We start from the raw sequence: 22,084 nt of genomic DNA, 5'->3' as shown, positions 1-22,084 counted from the left end.
TATATATATATATATAAGTATAGTTGACATACAGTATTATTTAGTAATAATAATTATGTAACCATTATATATATATATGAAGATTGAGTTTCTAAATTTCTGGAGGAACTGGTTACAGAGTAGTACAGTAATCTTCCTACCTAATAACATACATGTATTCTCCACTTTTGTTTTAAAGATTTTATTTATTTATTCATGAGAGACCCAGAGAGAGAGAGAGAGAGGCAGAGACACAGGCAGAGGGAGAAGTAGGCTCCATGCAGGAAGCCTGATGTGGGACTTGATCCTAGGACTCCAGGATCACACCCTGGGCCGAAGGCAGGTGCTAAACCGCTGAGCCACCCAGGGATCCCCATATTCTCCACTTTTAATATATTTTTCTTATTGTGAGAGAATAAGTGAAATTTTATAACTGTAGTTGTGAATGTTTTGGGCCATTGCTTGCCACCAATAATGCTGAGGAGGACTATAAAAAAGAAAGAGAAGAAAATGCTAATTCAAAAATGTGTCTGCAATACTGACTCTAAATATAATATTTTTAAAAGTTTATAGGCAAGGAGAAAGTCTTTATATAACCATGAAAACCACACAAAAATGCTTAAGATTTCTAAACTGAGTTTTAAGATACAAACTATAAAATGATATAAAATTTGTATTTTAGAATAGGATGAGATGTTTCCATTTTTTTCTGGTCTGACGTTTCACCTTTCTTATTTAGTATCTCAAGATATTTGGTTTAAATGCTCAACTGAATATAGTACTACTAAATTGTGGTGATTGGCGGTATTGAGGCTATAACAAATAATACATAGTATTTATTCTCCTAAAATTTTTTTGAAATAAATTTACTCTTTTATAGAAAATAGCAATCCCTTAATCTTTTCAAGAAATTGCCTCTATCAATATATTCTGAATATCTTACTTCTATTTTACAAAAAATTCTAGTTTCTTCTCTGTGTCTATTTTGATGGAAATTCATATAGTTATTTAATATTTTCAAAGTGTTTTCTCATTATCTGTTCTTCCTCTTGTTTCCTGTTCCTGGAAAATTCTTAGAGTATGCTTTTTTGGTTATATATGAATGTATAGTCTAAAAGACTTAGGTATACAATACAAGCTATTGAAGGTGACCTGTGATAAAGCATGAAAATAAAACTTTCCTAGTTTCAAAATAATTAGAGAAAAGGGGGAGGAAGGGAACTAGATTAGTAGGATTTGACCAGAAATACAGTGCTTTCCACGTGCAATGATAGAAAGTAACTAGAGATCTCTAAAAAATTTAAGATTTCTGACCTAACACTCAATATATTATACAAGTAAGTCATTTTTGCTGTTTTATTTAATTCTTCTAGAAACAAGATGGAATTAACATATATACTTTTAGATATGCTTGCTCTTGGATGATGCTAAGGTTAACAACACAAAAGTGACCTAAATTTTTAATCCTATAAAGTTGTCTTCTCACTACTACAGATTTAATGGGGTTAGTTTAATATAAAAACAGAAAAATGGATACCTTGGGGAAATCCTTTTGGATACACTTGTACTGTAAAGGATCTCTTCATTCACTCATTCAACAAATGACTCTCAACATTGCCTGCTGGTGGTTAATACATTGACAAAAGGGGATTCAAAGTGTCAAATCTTATGAGGAAGAGAGAAAAGAAACCTTCACCATCAAAAAGTCACATTAAGAATTTTAAAAATTCATTTCTGAAATGTTAATGGTAAAGCTAGTATCTTAATATTGATGTCCAAATGCAAGGTCCTCCTATAATAATTCTAACAGAATACCCATCTTAGTATCTTTTTTTTTTTTTTTTTTTTTTTTTACTTTCCTTTATTCCAACCTGAAGAGATCATCCATAAACTTTACTGACCAAGTTTTCTGGCTGTTAGAACTTGAAATGAAATCTGTGTTCAAAACAAAGTTTGAAACCAGAATATACGGTACCTCTATTCTAAATCTAATGATGTGGTTCTATTGCTACATTTTCAATAAAACATTAGCACAACTTTTGGCTGTTCCTCAGCTGAAGTTGAATTAACAAGCAAGATAAATCAATCAGCCTATCTCAATTTTCATGAATCCATGCATTCATTTATACACAGTTTTTTTTTAAAGTTTATTTATTTATTTATTTATTTATTTATTTATTTATTTATTTATTCATGAGAGACAGAGTGAGAGAGAGAGGCAGAGACACAGGCAGAGGGAGAAGCAGGCTCCATGCAGGGGCCTGGTGTGGGACTCGATCCTGGAACTCCAGGATCACGCCCTGGGCCGAAGGCAGGCGCTAAACCGCCAAGCCACCCAGGGATCCCCTATACACAGTATTAAGTACTTTTTATGTGCATACTATTGCTGATCATTTTGTACACATTTACTCTCAGTCATAGGGAAGACTATTGTAAGATTGGTTTGTTTTGTCTGCACAGCATTCTGAGTATTTTCAGTATAATTCAATGTAAAGGAAGTTTCTGCCTCCTCTCAACTTTGGCCACATCTAATATTAACCACTTAAATGATCCGTAAATATGCTGAGAAAATAACAGAATGCAATAGTAGAAGTCTAAACTTTTATATAGTTCTTGTAAGAGAATACTTACAACAATCAGTCCTGATTCATTTGAAGGTTTGGGTACTCTCATTTGATGTCTTTGTTGTAAAATCCTGTGAATACTGCAGGTGTATATAAAGAACAAACTGCAATAATTTAGACAAGACAACTGCAGTACATAAAATCAGGCATACTACTGGCTTCTTATTTTATTGTACTGCTTTGACATTCTAGGAAAATTAGTACTGGACTTAATTTGTCCAGATTTTATCTGGAGTAAAGGAAAATTTTAGATTTCAGGCCATTTATATCAATTCAATAAACTGTCCTCATAGAAATGCCAAACCTGATTTTTCTCATCAGGCATACTAAAGCAATCTGCCCTCTCTGTTTTAGTTTTGCATGCAACTCTAAACCTGAATAAATAGGCTTTCTAATGAAGAGATCAATGACTTTAAATGATACACAATTTATGTCTTTGTAAGTCACCTTTCCACACTGAAACATGAAAGCTCCATAAAATAAGTTAATATTTTGCTTACAGAGAAACAATATTACTTGACTTCATTATAAATAAATATACTTCATATGAGACAATGATTTTTTTCAAATTAAAGATTAAAATACTCCTATTAAAACCAAAACAAAGATATTTTATGTTCTCACATCTTTATTAAAGTACATAATCCTGGCTGAATAATAACTCATATTTCTATATCACAAATTTGCCTTTCAGTAACACATAATACACTTAAGGTAGATTTACCTTATAGATAGCCTCAGCTTCTAAACACCACTACACTGATTCATACAAATAGCAAAAATCACATAGAGGAGCATCTATCGTTATCTTTCTTAGTACTTATCTTTAGATTTAAAAGCTCCTTAATAAGCAGAATTCCCATAAAAATCCATTTCTTGAGATAGGAAACAAATACTACTCCTATCCTAAAATTGCCTTTATCTGATTTGATTGGAAGTTATTATTAATAACATAACCTTTAAATTTCTGGGGAAAACCAATACTTTATATTCACTCCTCAGGGAAGGCTTGATAGCAAGCAAAATGAGGAGCCATTATAAAATCATATTGCTAAGTATTACATTAACTCACAATTCTACATATATAATTATATGCATATCACATCTAACAATTGCTATTTAGTATATCAAGATACATCCATAAGTATCCTTTGGTTGGATTAATATCAGGAGGCTCTGCAGCACTGAAAAATTCATTCTCTGGTCTTCTGGTTGTTAGTATAAATAGAAGCTTTTGAACCTATTTGGTGATCCCAATATTGGGGCCTATATCACAAAATCATAGAGACTAGTGGCCTCAGGTGGAAGAATTTGAAAACTGGAAGGCTTACAATTAAGTTAGAGTTATTGTTAGCAGATCTTTGGGAAATAGAAATGCAGCCAGAATCACTTGATATTAGAAATAAAGATTCATTAAATCTCTTTCAGAAAAATAGCTTTAAAACTTGTGTATCTCCAAATGTTCTTTTTTTTTTAAAGAACATATAAAATTAAGATATGTGTGAAAATAAGCCAGTTTCAAGTAAACTTTTTTCTTTTCATTTTTCCCCCTTCAGAGGAATTCTTCTCAACAAGCACAAATATGCTAATCTTTAGAGCAAGACAAATTCTTCTGTGCTAAATCTTTTTAATCTTTTCTTTTCATCCTCTGAGAAAAGGTCTTCTTCATTGGTTGTAGATGTAAAATCATAGTCTCTGGAATGACCATTTACAAAAGTAAACAAGGGATATTTCTCCTTAGAAGAAATTTTCAGCATCTGTAACAAAAAGTACAGAAAAATCCCTTATTGGATGCAAGAGTGCACAGTAGGACAACATGAGGAAATCTAATGTTTTAATCCTGAATCTCTCTTGTTAGTTTTTCTCATTTATAATTATTCATACCACTGTTTCACTGTTCTGGCTAAAAGACAACAAGTTCAATAGCATTATAGAGATTACTTATAGCTAAATATCTGCTTCTCCATTAAGAGCAGACCATCAAAAATAAAGCACATTCATTCCCACCCTACCCCTCTCAAAGTAAGTCTTCTAATCACCTTCCAATTTAAAGGTTTACTGAAGAATCAAGAGTTATCTTCTTTTGGTAGTAATAGACAATAAAACAAAATGGTATCACTGACTATAGGAAAATATTGTGAAAGACTAGTACCATTACACAGTAGAAAAATCATTAAACTAGGCATCCCTGGGTGGCGCAGCGGTTTGGCGCCTGCATTTGGCCCAGGGCGCGATCCTGGAGACCCGGGATCGAATCCCATGTCAGGCTCCCGGTGCATGGAGCCTGCTTCTCCCTCTGCCTGTGTCTCTGCCTCTCTCTCTCTCTCTCTCTCTCTCTCTCTCTCTGTGACTATCATAAGTAAATAAAAAAAAAATTTAAAAAAAAATCATTAAACTAAGTCAGAAGATCCATTCTAATCTCAATTCTACAACTTACCTTGATGAAACCTTGGACAAAATTACCTGACTGTCCTTTACAAAATGGGGCAACTTACCTCATAATTGTTAAACTGACCAAAAGCAATATAAAAAGTTATTTTAAAAATTGTTTAGTCTTTTCAGAGTCACATATTTGAAAAAATATTTCTGCAATAATTTAGTAAACATGAAAAATAGTATTCTTATGCATAGTAATAATCCACACCTTATGTATTACCTTCTAAAGCCACATAATTCAGAAGTAAAAAAAAAAAAAAAATACCTGGAATTTTGCGGGGAGACCAACCACCTTTATAACCCTCTGTCAATTTGGGATTCATTAACAATCCAACAACCCAGTCTAAACCACTTTAAATCTTTCTGTTAAACAAATTCTATTTAAAAATTAAAACAATTTTCATTAAAAATGAATAAAAATTTTTTGAATGACATTTTGATAGAAACAAAGTTTCCTATAGATTACCAGGACCTATAAGGATTCTGAAAAGTTAATGTGAATTACGGAGAATGTTGAAAAATATCAACAGCATTTACACATCATTAATCATGATCAATTAATTATAACTTGTTTCTAAAGGATAATTTCAGGGGTAAAAACTAAATTCTCCCAAATGTCAATATTCAACTGAAGGATCATCAAATTCATATATATTGCATTTATAGATTCTCTTGAAACATGGCTAAAATAAATATGTAGCTCTAGCATACAGATACAATGTTAAAATATTTCCATGAGACAGTTAACATGAAATACATTTTTTAATTGAATGGGAATGAACCATGTAAAACCAATTAAGTACTTAGAAAAACTAGATATAATGAAAATCTTAACCTATAATTTCATATGGCTCTCCTAAAGTATATATTGGTCAAATTTATTTTATTTACATTTTATTTTTTAAAAAGGAAGAAAGAAGAAAAAGTGCAGAAAATAAAAATAAGACAGAGGAAGCTGGCTTGTGATCAGGCCTCTTTCATCTCCAGCCAATGGCTGGAATACAGTCCAAAATTGTTGTCATTTTATATCATTTAATGTCACTTGTAAAAGTCCATTATCTAATGGGCATTGTATCATTTTCAAGTCAGCACAACAAAGCTAATATTATCATCTCTTCATCTTTTCTTTCAAGATCAATAAAGAAGTCATTTAGGTTTATTAGTGGCTCAGCAACTAAGATTCAAATCTGTCACCCAGGGCAAAATGTCAGAAAGGGGTCCTCTATCCTTTAATTATAAAATATACCTACTTTTTCCATATGGACTTGTAGTGTAAGGCCCCCTTATGCATATTTATTGATTTAGGCTTTGAGAATTATGGTTTTTCTATTTTTTTTGTGATTTACTTAAAATATTCTTAAAGATTATCAATGAAAAAACATATTAAAAGTTACTCAAATCGAAAGTCATGTCCACACAAAAGCTTGCACATGGATATTTATAGCAGCTTTATTCACAATTGCCAAAAATTGGAAGTAACAAAGATGTCCTTCAGTAGCTGAATGGATAAATTGTGGTACATCCAGACAATGGAATATTACTCAGCACTAAAAAGAAATGAGCTATTAAGCCATAAAAAACATGGAGGAACCTTAAGAGCATATCACTAAATGAAAGAAGACAATCTTACATATTACATATTGCTGTAAGAGTCCAACAATATGATGTTCTGGAAAAGGCAAAATGATGGAGGTAGTAAGAGACTAGTGGTTGCCAGAGATTAATAGAAAGGGAGAGATAAGCAGGTGGAGTACAAATAATTTTTAAGGCAGGAAAACTATTCTATATGATACAATAATGATAGCTACACATCATTATACATCTTTCCAAACCCATAGAGTATATAACGTCAAGAGTGAACCCTAATGTAGACTATAGACTTTGAATGATAATGATGATGTGTCCAATGTAGGTTCATCAATTAGAATTATGTCTAAAAAAAAAAAAGAATATATGTCTAGTGGGAGATGTTGATGGGGGAAGGGAGTATATAGAAACTTTCCGTATTTTTCCCTCAATTTTGCTATGAAACTAAAACTGCTCTAAAAAAATAAAACCTATTTTTAAAATGTATATTAAAAGACAAGTGAGTTCAGCAGTAAGGTAAATGATAACCTATCAGTACCTAAACATGATATGGCAGGGAAGAAATAATTTTAGGACATATAAATATGGAATGCCAAAGGAAATTTTAGAAATTATTGAGCTTACTCTCATTTTATAAATGGGAAAATTGAGCCTCAAAGGACTTAAATTACTTTCCCAAGATGATTTAACAGCAACAGCAGCAACAATAAAAAGAGATAAATAAGGAATTATTGGAATATTAGGGTGTCACTTGCAACATGCCTTTTAAACACTTTTCCTAGCTCCTAAGCACCCTATTAAGAATATTTTTTCAGACTTGTTTTCTTTTTAAAAAGAATAACCATTGCTTTGAAAATCTGATTCTAAAAACTTCTCTCAAAAGTGAAAACTTTAGTTTTTTTTTTCTCATATTAGAAGTCAAAACTAAGCTTAAAGTCCCTCCATGATGGATAACATAAAATCTACATGAAAAAAAAATTCTAAACTAGGTTACCTATACTACATAGGCTATTACCAATTGATATACTACACAAAATAAAAGATAACAAAAGTTATCTAATAACTTTGAGAAATATTTTTCTTTTTTTGTTGTGGAGATATTTTTAATTTTTTAAAAAATTTTAATTTAATTTCAATTAATTAACATAATGTATTATTAGTTTCAGAGGTAAACTTGGGAAAATATTTATTATATAATGTTAAAAGAAAAAACGATATAAAGCCACATGTAAAACTTAATCTCAGGATAAAATCATTTTAAATACATATTTTCAAAAGATTAGAAGGATATACAACAAAATATTAAGTTATCTGTGAATGAAAGACTTAGTGGTATTTTTTTTATATTTCTAATTTCCAAACTTTCTAACATATATTTCTTGGATAGTTAGGAGAAAACAATTTTTTTTTAATTTAAGATAACTGAGTAAACTCAGTAACTATCTCATAGTTGCTTTTCAAAAGGGGATTCAGTGATTTGCTCAACAATAATTTTAAAATAGGCAAGTCCTCTGTTCTATTTTAATAACATAGTCAAAGACTGAAGTGCCTTTATTATCTAAAAGGCAGATCACTTTTCAAGAGGTCAAATAATATTTATTACATTTTTCCTATGTGCTACATTGATGGGTTTCAAAATCTACAAAGGAAAAAGCTGGAGGACAGAAGTTAAGCAATTTCTTCATAATGCTAGTAGGTGTAGGGAGAACAGAAATAGAACCAGGAGATGAGGGCATCCCGGGTGGCTTAGGGGTTTAGTGCTGCCTTAAGCCCAGAGCATGATCCTGGAGACTCGGGATCGAGTCCTGCATCGGGCTCCCTGCATGAAGCCTGCTTCTCCCTCAGCCTGTGTCTCTGCCTCTCTCTCTCTGTGTGTCTCTCATGAATAAATAAATAAATTAAAAAAAAAAAAAAAAGAACCAGGAGATGACCTCTTCTCCCCAGGCCAAACGTTTACCTCTAGCCTCTGCTACCACACATGTACAATTATACCCAGTACAGAACAGTCTAGACCTATATTCACAGTGGAGCTACATTTTATGTAGTGGTTAAGTTCTAAAGTCAGGGGCGCCTGCGTGGCTCAGTGGTTGAGCATCTGCCTTTGGCTCAGGTGGTGATTCTAGGTCCTGGGATCGAGTCCCACACTGGGCTCCCTGGAGGGAGCCTGCTTCCCCCTCTGCCTATGTCTCTGCCTCTCTCTGTGTCTCTCATGAATAAATAAATAAAATCTCCTCCATTGACTCGACTTATTCCTACATCTCAAAATGCAGATATTAATTACTGATCCTTTATCTTTATATATTCTATAGTATCTCTTAAAAATATTATCTATTCTCAGTTTCAACCATTTCTCTGTTAGAGAAATGTTATTATCCGTATTATCCATATTTGACAGTTGAGGGAACTAAAAAATACTGAGTGGTTAGGTGACTTGTACAAGTTCACATAGCTAGTGTCTCACAGAGCCAGGATTTAAACTTAAGCAGCCTGGTGTGTTACAACTACTATATTATACTGCCTCCTACAGTAATGGAGGCATGCTGCGATATCAACTCAAATTCATGTTCATTTCTGCCTCCCAAAATGAGCTTCCTTCTAGACTTCGCTAGGCTTCTATCATTAGTAACATCATCTTTATTAATTAGGAATGGTTTTTGTTGCCAACTGACAAAAAGTAAAATAAAATAAAATACAACAATGGCTTTATCACAACAAAAGTCTGACATTGCTAGCTTTGGTTCCTTGATGTCAAGCAGTTCCTGCAATTCTCTTGGCCTGTCCCTTGTGATCTCAAAATACTGCTGACACCCCAGGTATTGAGTTCACATTCAGGGCGGGGGGGCAGGTAGATACAAGGGGAGTGACAGAACCGCATCTAAATCTACCCATTTTATCAGAAGAGCAAAATTTTTCCCAGATACTTTCAGTACACATCCAGTTATATTTACTGGCCAAACTGTGCTTAAATACAAGGGAAACCAAGAAAAAATGAATATTTGGGCACACTGTTACCCCAAATAAAAGCAGAATTCTCTTAGCAAAAAAAAAAAAAAGAGGTGGATATTGAACAGGTTACTAATGGTACTTGCACACCATTCAGAGAGGAGAACCCTGATAAAAATAAAACAGGGCAATGTGATAAGAAAGGATAGGAAGGCTTCTGTAGGTTGTATGGTCAGAAAAGGCCAAGTTGAGACCCAAATGATGATAAGTAATCACACATTAGAATTCTAAGGAAAGAGCACTCCAGCTAGGAAAACCAGCTAGCAGGAAGGCCTAGGAGGCCAGTACACTTAGCATGTTCAAAGAACAAAAAGAAGGCTTGTGTGGCTCAAGGGTAGAGGAAAAGAGGAAGAATGATTGGTATATAAGAGCCAGATCACCCAGGCCCATGTTAGCCACATTAAACAATCAAACTCATAACATTCGACCATAAACACTCCATAATATTCTACTGTAATGTTTCTGCTCATGATGTTCCTGTCTTCTAACTGCCCTTCATACTTCCTTTCTGATCATACAAACTCAATCACTCCTCAAAGCTGCAGCCCAAGTTCACTGACAATTACCTCATGCTGAAGTGATTATTCTTTTCTCCAAAGTCCTGCAGATTTGTCTAGTGCAGCACAATGATTACAGATATGGACTATGGAACACTAATTAGTCTCTGCTCAAAACCTGGCTAATACGTACAAACTATATGACCCTGGGCAAGTTACTTAACTAAACTATCTCATTTTCCTTCAGCTATAAAATGTCAGTATTGATAGAATCTATGTCACAAAGTTGTTGTGAGGATTAAATCAGTTAATGTATGTAAAATACTCAAAAGATTACCTGGCCTAATATGATAATCTAATATGTTGGCTATTATTCCTGCCATTATTATTACAGTATTAGTTTTCTGGCATTTACTAAATATATTTTTACAGTCATTTATCTTTAATATCCATTTCATGTCTTCCCAACTAACAATTAGCCCTAAAGATTTTAAAAGAAATCAGAGGGGACACCTGGGTGGCTCAGTGGTTTGGCACCTGCCTTGCCCAGGCCGTGATTCTGGAGACCCAGGATTGAGTTCCACATCAGGCTTCCTGCATGGAGCCTGCTTCTCTCTCTGCCTGTGTCTCTGCCTCTCTCTGTGTCTCTCATGAATAAATAAATAAAATATTAAAAAAAAAAGAGAGAGAAAGAAATCAGAGTTCTAATCATTAAATCCTAGAAGTAAAAAAGACCTATGAAAGAAAAATATCCCTCAGGTTTCACTTGGAGAATACAGAACTAGGAGGAAGGAGAAATATAATCATGAACATAAACCTGACACATGGGGCGCCTGGGTGGCTCAGTGGTTGAGAATCTGCCTTCAGCTCGGGTTGTGATCCCAGGATCCCAGGATCAAGTCCTGCATCAGGCTCCTTGCAGGAAAGCCAGCTTCTCCCTCTGCCTATGTCTCTGCCTCTCTCTGTGTGTCTCTCGTGAATAAAAATCTTTTAAAAATAATAATAAATAAAAATTTAAAAATAAACCTGACACACTAAGGTGTTTACAGAAAGACATTTACCAAAATAGTAATGTGTATGAGAAATTGTGTATCATTGAAGAAAATGGGTATGTTTGTTCTAGAAAACAAAGACAACTTATTCTCTTGCTTTCTGAGATGAAGGAGTAAAAGTTACATAGAGAATGATTCCAACTCAATATAAGAAGTGCTTTATTAACAATAAAGATCTGTCCAAAAATTGAAAAGACTTCCAAGGAAAATAATTGGCTCACCATTAGCTGAAATGAAGAATAGTCAGTCAACTGTCTAGACCATGTGGATTGATGTATAAATTGGAGACTGTAAAAAATCGTGTTTATGAGCACATATTCTCAAAGTTGAACTGTCCGAGGTTTGAATTTCAGCACTACCATTTATTAGTTGTGACCTTGAAGGTTACTGAACCTTTGTAAGTAGGTTCCTCATTTGTATAAAAGGATAACAGTACCTACGTCAGACAGTTTGTGTAGATTAAATGAGATAATGTATATCAAGCACATAGCACAGTATCAAACATATGGTAAGGACTCTATAAATGTGAGCTTTGGATTAAATAACCTCTAAGATCTCTTAGATATCTAGGATTCAATGGCTATAATATAAATTTTGTTCTATAGCTAGAGGACAACTGGCTACTTGTAAATATTTTTTCCTGTGTGGACACCCATTCCATAATCAATTTCCTAATACATTTTTATTTGAGATTTTTGTTCTCAAGTATCAGTACTATTAGGTAGTAAGTTTATCATTTAAAAAGAGTATTTTAGGGATGCCTGGGTGGCTCAGGGCATGATCCTGGAGTTCCAGGATCAAGTGCCGCATTGGGCTCCCTGCATGGAGCCTGCTTCTCTCTCTGCCTATGTCTCTGCCTCTCTCTCTCTCTGTGTCTCTCATGAATAAATAAATAAATATCTATTAAAAAAATAAATAGGGGGGATCCCTGGGTGGCGCAGCGGTTTGGCGCCTGCCTTTGGCCCAGGGCGCGATCCTGGAGACCCGGGATCGAATCCCACGTCGGGCTCCCGGTGCATGGAGCCTGCTTCTCCCTCTGCCTATGTCTCTGCCTCTCTCTCTCATTCTGTGTGACTATCATAAATAAATAAAAAATTAAAAAAAAAAAATAAATAGTATTTTACTTGGGGTGCCTGGTGGCTCAGTCAGTCGAGTGTCTGTCTTTGGCTTAGGTTAGATCCCAGGGTCCTGGAATGAAGCCACACATCTTCTGTCTGCTTCTCCCTCTGCCCCTCCCCTCTGCTTATACTCATTCTCTCTCACTCTGTATCTGAAATAAGTAAATAAAATCTTTTTTAAAATAAATAAGAGTATTTTATTTTTAAATTATCTTTAAGCTGAGAACAAGTAAAAAGAGGAAGAATATGGGATGTGAGATAAAATGAAAATCTACATCAGGCCTTTTACAAGACAGCAGAGCAGAGGAGATATAGTCTAAGTTCAGAGCTTGGGAAAGAGATGTGTTGGTAGGATACTTAGGAAAAGTGAGCACGTTCACCTACACAACTTGGAGAGGAAGAATACATAAAACCACAAAAACAGAGGTGAGACACAAAACCGAAAACAGGGAAACTCACTGAAAGCCTATATACAGACTCAATTCCCAGGTCCCTCCTCAAAAACCAATACCCTTCTTTGCTCCACATTAGCCATCCAACACACAGAAAAATAAAAATTTGTCCTTTGGAAAAACTGAATAACGATACGGCCTTTGGTACACCAGGCACAGTGATGACTACAAAAGCTAAAGAATTAGGTGATACTCTAAAATACTAAGCTGTAAGGTCCCCAGTATCCTTCACTTGTTGGTCCAGAGCACCAGCAAGCAACACATTCCACAGGAAGATAGCTGAACTCCTCTCCGAAAAAAATGATACAACTCTAGAGAAAAGATTACCACTTAGGCAAACTCATCACGTCATCACCCTAGTATGTAAAATCGCCAGCTAAAAAGCCATGCTCAAACACACAGAACTGCTACTCACCTCTTTGGTGCCTCACTCTTAAGTATAAACAGACACAGAAGGTCACCAGTTATTTGAGGAAAAGCATCCAATGGAGAACTGGAAGATTAAAGCAAAAACAAAAAAGGATCCAGAAGGAAACAGAAACAGCAAAAGAAGCAGAAGAAAATTTCAAAATTACTATAATTAATTTCCTTGGAGGAAATAAGAAATAATACACCCATTAAAAAGACAATACAACAGAAGAAATAGGTGAAAATGTATTAGATTTGCTATAATTCAATTACTGAAAAAAATTCAATTACTGAGCTCCTTGCTAATTTATAAGACAAATTTATAACAAAATATCTTTAATTCATCCCTTCATTCAACAAATATTTATGGATTCCTCCCATGTGACGGCAGTTCTGGGCACTGGGGAAACAATAATATACAAAACCAACAAATACTCCTTACTAAAATTACATTCCCGTAGAGTAGAAAGGTGGTAAATAAATATGCATAATGTGTTTATATGGCAGAATATGTGTGTACTTAAGTGCTAAGGAGAAAAATAAAACAAGGAAAGAAGGAAATACTAACAAATGCACAAAGGGTGGCCAAGAAAGGACGAAGAAGGTGACAGGTGAGTAAAGACCTGAAAAAAGTGAAGGAGGGAAGCATGAGAATATCTGCAGGAAAAGACTTATAGGCACAGGAAAACAAACAGAATCCTTCAAAGAGAAGGACACCTAGCATTTTCAAGGAGGCTAAGTGTGGCTGGACTTGAGAGAGGAAGGGGATAAGGTCAGAGAGGGAATGGAGGATAGAAGGAGATTCCACTTTTAGAAGGCCTTGTAGGCCACTACTTCTATTTTGACTTAGAAAGCTCCTGAAGGGTTTTGAATAAAAAAGTAACATGATATTAGTTACATTTTAACAAAATCACTCAGGCTGCTATACTGAGAAGATATGTATAGATACAGCAAGGGAGATCAGTTAAGAAGCTACTGTAATAATCCCAAGGAAGCTATGATGGTGTACCAGGATAATAATGGTAATGGTGAGAGGTCACCAAATTCTAAATATATTCTAAAGGAGAGATGATAGAACTTGCTGATAAAGTTGGGCATGGGGTGTGAGAGTAAGGGATCCAGGATGATTCAAAGTTTTTATTTTTATTTTTTTTTAAGATTTTATTTATTTATTCATGATAGTCACACAGAGAGAGGGAGAGGCAGAGACATAGGCAGAGGGAGAAGCAGGCTCCTAGCCCGACGTGGGATTCGATCCCGGGTTTCCAGGATCGCGCCCTGGGCCAAAGGCAGGCGCTAAACCGCTGCGCCACCCAGGGATCCCTGATTCAAAGTTTTTAGACTAAGCAATCAGAAATAATACAATTGCCATTTATAGAGTAACCAAATTATTTTCATTTGGTTTATTTTACTTTATTTTTATAATTTACCTAAGTAATATTTCTTTGGATGGATTTAAGACAAAACTGTAATGCCATGTTCCTTTCTTAATAGAGTACTCATGTGGTAAAAGTCCAATGAAATAAAACTAATTTTATGTTAGGAGTTTTTAAATGGGTTTTTAAATCTACAGTTATATCTTACAACTTAAAGAACTAAAACAAGTATTTTAGAAATATAATTATTTAGAGGACCCTGATGAGATTAACCCTGCCAACAAGAACAATCATTAAGAAATGGAAAAAACAGATAAAGCAACTGTTAGGGAGCAGCCAAGAGCAGCCAAGAAAAGTATGTCTTGAGAAATGAAAATCTTAGAGAGGGGACATCAGGAAATGACAGGACAATGGAATATGTATCGTTAAGATACGAACAAAAACTACTAAAATGGAATTCTATGCAGCAAAGATATCCTTCCAATAATAAAGGCAAGCTCTTCATCTTCCCTTCCCCTCCCAAACAGTTCATTAATACAGCGACTAGATGAGGCTAGGCAAAACAGGCATCCATGCCAGGATCAAGGCAGGCCCTCTGGTCTACTGAGTGTGTGGAAGCCAGATTGGAACCTGGAAGATATCACTTTAATCAACTGATCAAAGTTAACATCACCAGTAAAGGCACAAATTGAAAACATGTACCAACCATTAGGATGCAGTAAGAACATACAGAACCACTTCCATGATATACCTGACAAAGATGCATAACCTGAAAGATTATGAAGAAACATCAGGGAAACCCAAGATGATAATCTATAAAAGTATCAAAAGTATCTTGTAAAATAAATAAATAAAAAATAAAAATGTCCCATAATCTTTGAAAATATCAAGGCCATGTGAAAAGTCGAGATAAGATGAGGAACTATTCTAGATTGAAAGAGATTCAGTGTATATAAATACAACACAATATTCTGATCTGGAGCCTTTTGCTATACAGAGCATTACTGGGCCAATTAGGAAAACAAATAGTTTCTGAGGATACATGGTAATAATATACAATGCTACTTTCCTGATGTTGATAGTTGTATTGTGGTTAGGTAAGAGAATGTCTTTAGGAATTGCACATTCAACTTTTCAATTATGGGGCATCATGTTGGCAACTTATTCTCAAATGGCTCAGGAAAAAACTTATCTGTACTATATTTACAACTTTTCTGTAAGGTTGAAATTATTTCAGTTTTTAAATGAAGACAAAATAAAATTGCAGTCAAACAAAATCAGAGAATTTATCACCAAACAGAACTAAAAGAAACCATAAAGGAAGTTCTTTAGAAGGAAGCAAAATGATCCCAAGAGAAAACAATAATACAGGAAAGAATAAAGGGCATCAAAAAGGGTAATATTGACTATTTAAAACAAAATGCTTTGTAGAATTTAAAACAGATGTAGGATTAAGATATATGACAACAAAGTACAAAAATAGACTTTAAGGAAAAAAATTACTAGCGATAAAGTCAGATGATTATAAAATAAATAGGAAGACCTAACAATACTAAATTTGTATATAACTAATAACATAGCATCAAAATATAGAAAAAAACAGAAAGCAAGAGAATTTGAAGGAGAATTGAACAAATCTACAATTACAACTGGAAAACTTTTATCACATATCTTACATACTATGCAGGAACAAAAAGGACATGAAAAATTTTAACACAATTAACAACTTAGAGGCAAGAGGGAGGGAGGGAAGGAGGAGATTGTTAATAGGTCAGAGACAGGATTAAACAGAACTATTCCATAGAGATGCTGAAGTCTAAAGAAGTAGAAGATGGAAGAGGTATGTATTGTTTTAGATACACACCCAATAAACCTGACTTCATCATATTCACCTGACTTCCAAATTTTTCACCTCTTTCAGTTCTCCCAGACCATTTGCCTCCCTATCCACAGAGATTCCATGATTGACCATTTCAGTGAAATAAAAGATACTTGTAACTCTACCTGAAATTCTGCTATCTCCATCATGTCAGACTCTATTGCTCATCTTATCTGCTCTCAACTTAAGGTTCTGAAGCATTCTTAAAGCAAGCCATGAAAGTGTATCAATCAAGTTCATTGTAATTAGGACCCTGATTATTCTCTTGCTGATTTTTACTAATTTTAATGTGGTAGGTTTAAATAGGGCAGATTTCATGGACCAGGTAAGATTTTTATCTGGACCTTAAAGAAAATGCAATGAATATATCTTATAAAATGTTTTTGTACTCCCCTTCCTATTTTTCTTGTCCATAACACTGTATTTTTATGGAATTTTAAAATTTATTTGTAGATCTGATGTTCATCTTGTCCACTTAGACTATAATGTCATGAAGCTAGGTGTCATAACTTTCTTATTCACCAATGCATACCCAGCTCCAGACAGTCATTCAACAAACATAGTGAGTACTTACTATGGGCCAGGCAGTGTTCTAGATGTGTTGGGATACATCATTGACCTGAACAGACAAAGCATTCCTGACCTTGTGAAGTTTATATTCCTCTGGGAAAGACCGGTATAACAAATACAATAGATAAGTAAATTATATAGTGTATTAGAAAGTAATAAGTGCTAAGAAAAAAATGACAAGGTAAGAGGGAATGGAAGGAAACACTGTACCTTTAAATAAGGTGATCAGATTAGGCCTCACTGAGGAGACATCTGAGCCAAGACTTAAAGGAAGCAAGGGACTTAATCCAGCAGATATCTGAGGAAATCCACTACAATTAGGTTAGACATCTACAAGGAGGCCAACTTGACTAAAGCAGAGTGAAAAAGGGTACAGTAAGAGATAAGGGGCTGAGGTAAGGGGAAGGGGCATGGGGACAGATCATCTGGGACCTTGGAGGGAGGATATGGTAAGAACTTTTTAAATTATAAATGAACTGGAAAGTCAATGCAGGTTTCTGAGGAAAGGAGTGGTATGCTTTGACTTAGGTTCTAAAAAGATCAGTGAGGCTGCTGAATCAATAACAGGTTCAGGGGAAGGGGGCTTAGAAACAAATTAGGCCATTGCAGACCATTATAGTATCAGTAGAGGTATGAAAAGTGGTCTGATTCTAGATATATACTGAACATATAATTGGTTATAGGATATGAGAGAGAGAAAGGAGGTAAGGATAACTCCAAACTTTTGGCCTTAGCAGATAAAAGGATAAATTTGCCCTTAGGTGAGATGAGGAAAATTATGAGCAGGACAGGCTTGAAAAGGAAGATCAGAATTTGATTTTGGAAATGTACATCAGACATACAAGGGATGTTGAATGGCATTTGGACATCTATAATCTATAACTGGAAGGAGAGGTCTGAGCTAAAGATATGATCTTGGTTTTGGTTGACTATAATTGGTATTTAAAGCTATAGGACTAGAGGAGATCACCAAGATAAAGAAGACATGAGAACTGAAGACTAAGCGTGGAGCACTCCAACATTAAGAGACTCGGGAGAAGAGCAGACAACGGAGAATTGAGAAAGAAAAACTAGTGAAGAATGAGAAAAACCAAGAGAGTGATCACAGAAGCCAAATGAAGAAGATGTATGAAGGTGCAGTGAGTGTTCAGCTATGGCAAATACTAACGTACTAAAATTAGGATAGGTAAGATATGATCAATGGACTTAGGAATGTGGGGGGCATTTAGTGACCCTGAAAGGAGTTTTGATGGAGTGGTGGCGGTGAAAGCACTCAAATCTTGTTGATTACATAAATCTGCATATTAATGAACTATTCATTTTTTTCTCCTAGACACTTAGATATAAAGCAGACTTGTTTGGGGGCTCTCCCTTTCACTTGCCTTCAAGTCCTAGTGACTACTTGTCTTATAGATCCTACTTTCACAAACTCTCAAAACAGTTCCTTCCTCTCCCATCCCACAACTCTCTCCTCATCCAAGTCTTTGAAGAAGGCATTACAAATCAATGAAGGTTAGGCTTTTAAATAAATAATGCTAGAACAAGCAGTTATCCATGTTTCAAAAAAAAGATACATATCAACACATATACAAGTTCTAAATGTGAAAACTTTTGGAAGAAATGCAGGAGAATGTAGGAAATCTGTTTATTTGGTTATTACAGATTCCTTTGATACAAAATCTGATACAAAGAGATACTTTGTAGTTTACGAGATTGGTTACGTCTTACAATATGAAGTGTTAATAAGGATGTGAATCATTGGAAATTTTCATATACTGCTTGGTATGATCACTTTGGAGAATATTTAACAGTATCTAGCAAGTCTAAAAATATGCCTACCCTGTAACCCAGCAATTCCACTCTAGTATATCTAGGGCATCTAATGTAATAAGCCCAGTTAAACTAGTACAAGTGAATGAAGAAATATGAACAAGAATATTCTCAAGAACATTATTTGTAACTGAAAAGTGAAACAAGCTAGATGACCATCAAAAAAAATTTAAATAAGAAGTAATACATTGCAAAATGTATTATTATTCAGCAGTTATGATAAGCTAGACCAAGACGTATAGATCTAATTCCTAAGTCACTACTAAATGAAAAAGCAAATTGCAAGATATATACATTTTCATATAAACATATCATTTATGATAAATTTAGTAACATGCAATGCAATATATGTTGTTTATCCAATACTCATATTAAAATATGAGTATTATATACTAAGTTATAATAATAGTTACTACTGAAGGAAGGAAGAGAATAAGGTTGGGGAAGGTTAACATGCTTCAATTATTTATGCTCAATGGTAGCACATGGATATTTATTATGTTATTCTCTGTATTTCTGTATGCTTGAAATTTAAAAACTAATAAAATCAACATATTGCTAAATTACAAACCTCTTCAGCGTGGCATTCAAGACTTTCCACAATATTATCCAACTTCCTTTTCTAGCCTCATCCTTTGATGTTTCCTACAGCAGTGTTTCCCAAGCCGTGGACACATATATGCCTCCTTCATTATTTTTGTTATGTATGCCATCTCTGTTATGATCAATGATTATTTTTCTTTTTATAGTTTTTAACTTAAATAGCCTTGTGCAAATCACTAATTAATTGGAAATTACATGTTTAATATGCCAGTTATATTTTTTCTAATATGAATATAAATAAATACTTATGGATTAAAATATGTGTCTCGGTGCCACCTAAAAACATCAAGTATCATACTTTGGGTTGCACAGTCTCACACCAGTAGTTCTCAGATTTGGTGTACAGGGCTACTTGGGAGGCTTGTTAGAACTGGAGACTCCCAGGGCACCTCAGTGGTTGAGCATTTGCCTTTGGCTCAGGTTGTGATCCCAGGGTCCTGAGATGGAGTTCCACATCAGGCTTCCCACAAGGAGCCTGCATCTCCCTCTGCCTATGTCTCTGCCCCTCTCTCTGTCTCTCATGAATAAATAAAAATCTTTAAAAAATTAAAAAGAAGAACTGAAAACTCCTAAGCCATCCATATAGGATCCTAATTTAGGCAGTCAGAAGACAGAAATCCTATTGTACATGTACCCTTGGCACCTAACAAATACCGTTTGCCATTCTTTAGACAAACTCTATGTTTTCCTTTTCCAATACCTTTCCTCTTACTTCCTCGGCTTGAAGTAACCTTCTCTCTCCTTAAGACAGTAAAAATTCAGCCTACATTTTAGGGCCCAAATTAAATATCACCATCACAATAAAGAACTTTGACCTGGATGTGACATTGCTCTCATTTCAACATCCAACCTTCTGCTATCGATTTACTTCTTTTTCGTATGGGTGCTTATCATATTCAATGTAACGTATGTATTGTCTTATTCCCTCTCCTAGACTATAAATGCTGCTTGAGGGCAGAAGGCTTATACTTGTTCAAAAGTAGGGGTTATGGCTTAGTCATTTTATGCTTTCAACATGGTCATTACTCAGATACTTGCTGGGCTGAGCTCTGCTAAACACTGAATCAATTTCACAATTTTTATTAACATGTTAAAAGTCATGTAGCATAAGGCATTAGAATATTCATTCATACAGCATTACAAATTAAACATAAGAATCTAGGCTACCTAGCTTTCTTTCAAAATGAGACAACTGAAATTATATCCTACATTGAAACAAATAATTTAAACTGTTTTAATTTTTTAAGAGAAAAAAATAAGTTTAACAAAAATGACAAGTTCAGTTTTTAAAATGAAAACTATTTAACTTACAATCTTCCAAGCAAAAGTAAATGATCAAGTTATTAATCAAAAAAGATAGTTTTTGATAACTGCTACAAAAAGCTATTAACTTAAGAACAACACTATTATTAAAGCAAAGTTAATTGACTGGCAAAATTCTCAGTACTTCCAAATGACATTTCAATATGGCTTCCCTTTGCTTTAATAATGCATATTACTCTGCTGCATCATAAGCAATAATTTCTAAGCATCTTTCCCATGTAAAACCCGTAATATATATACATACATACACTTATATATGTAAAATATATATTATATACATATATAAAACCCGCAAAAACTGTAAGTTTTAATCAGAAAATATCAACATGCAACTCATTTGTTTATCTTGTTTTTTCAATTTGGTAATAATAATCTGGTTGGTTTCTATTCCAGGAGTAGACTACACTACTGTTCTAAATACACTTATTTTCACCTAGAGAGAAAATAAACTAGTGGAAGCAGAAACAGGGCTTCAAATGGGAAATGTTCATCAACATCAATCTATATTACAGTATCATCTGGATTTGTATATTTTAGCACATATTTTACATGATACTTTATAAAGACAGAATTGTCAAACAAAAAATATACAAATGATTATACTAACTTCAAGTAATAAAAGGGGGGGATAGAGAAGAAATATTTTGTTACGTTCACTTGGTCCTCTGAGTTAAAAAGAATGAAAAAGACGACAACTATGAGAAATGAAGAATAAGGAAAAGTTCTCACATATCTCATTTTCTCCCCTCATTCATTTTTCTGTCATGTTCCTGTTACATTTCCTCTTTTATATGGCAGGTCAAGTAAACTAAGCTTATATGAAACTTTTTTATTTAACTTTTTCATTCTATTTTTACATTGTAAAAATCAAATTTCAACCTGCTGGGTCCATTTTCCAAAAGAAAACTAACTAACTGGAAGTTAAAGCAATAACTGGGCGTGATCCTGGAGACCTGGGATCGAGTCCCATGTCAGGCTCCCTGCATGGAGCCTGCTTCTCCCTCTGCCTGTGTCTCTGCCTCTCTCTCTCTCTCTGTGTGTGTGTCTCTCGTGAATAATTAAATAAAATGTTTTTTTTAAATAAATAAATAAATAAATAAAGCAATAATGAGGTACTATTATACCTGAGCTCAAGTTAAAAATTATAAAAAATGAGTATAGTATTGGTTTTACTTACCATAAAATGACAGCCTAACTATTGATACTAATAAAGACAGCTACCCAGTTATGGTTACTTCCTAAATAAGTAATCTTTTTTATTTTCTAAAGTACTAAATGTAAACAGACCTTAAGGTTCTATAAATGTTTTAACAGTACTCAAAGACCAATAAAATGCAGAAGTTTAAA

The 22,084-nt window shown here is 34.2% G+C and overlaps 1 protein-coding gene across 8 annotated transcripts in view; it reads right to left on the bottom strand.

Moving 5' to 3' along the window:
* Positions 1 to 431: 431 nt before the first annotated feature.
* ATG4C (autophagy related 4C cysteine peptidase) overlaps positions 432 to 22,084 on the bottom strand; it is an 84,984-nt gene continuing 63,331 nt past the window's right edge. For 6 of the 8 annotated variants that reach the window (XM_055306471.1, XM_055306470.1, XM_055306473.1 and 3 more), the window contains one exon: positions 2,191 to 4,360. In XM_055306471.1, the coding sequence (XP_055162446.1) occupies positions 4,196 to 4,360 (165 nt within the window). In that variant the 3' untranslated portion in view covers positions 2,191 to 4,195. Of the gene's footprint in view, positions 467 to 1,442; positions 1,645 to 2,190; positions 4,361 to 22,084 lie in introns of those variants that run through there. The other 2 variants (XR_008661955.1, XR_008661954.1) reach the window with 2 other exon arrangements.

This window comes from Nyctereutes procyonoides, unplaced genomic scaffold (genome assembly GCF_905146905.1).
Source record: "Nyctereutes procyonoides isolate TBG_1078 unplaced genomic scaffold, NYPRO_anot_genome, whole genome shotgun sequence".
NCBI lineage: Eukaryota > Metazoa > Chordata > Mammalia > Carnivora > Canidae > Nyctereutes > Nyctereutes procyonoides.
Note: the sequence above shows the minus strand (reverse complement) of the source record. Positions and strands in the feature narration are given on the sequence as shown.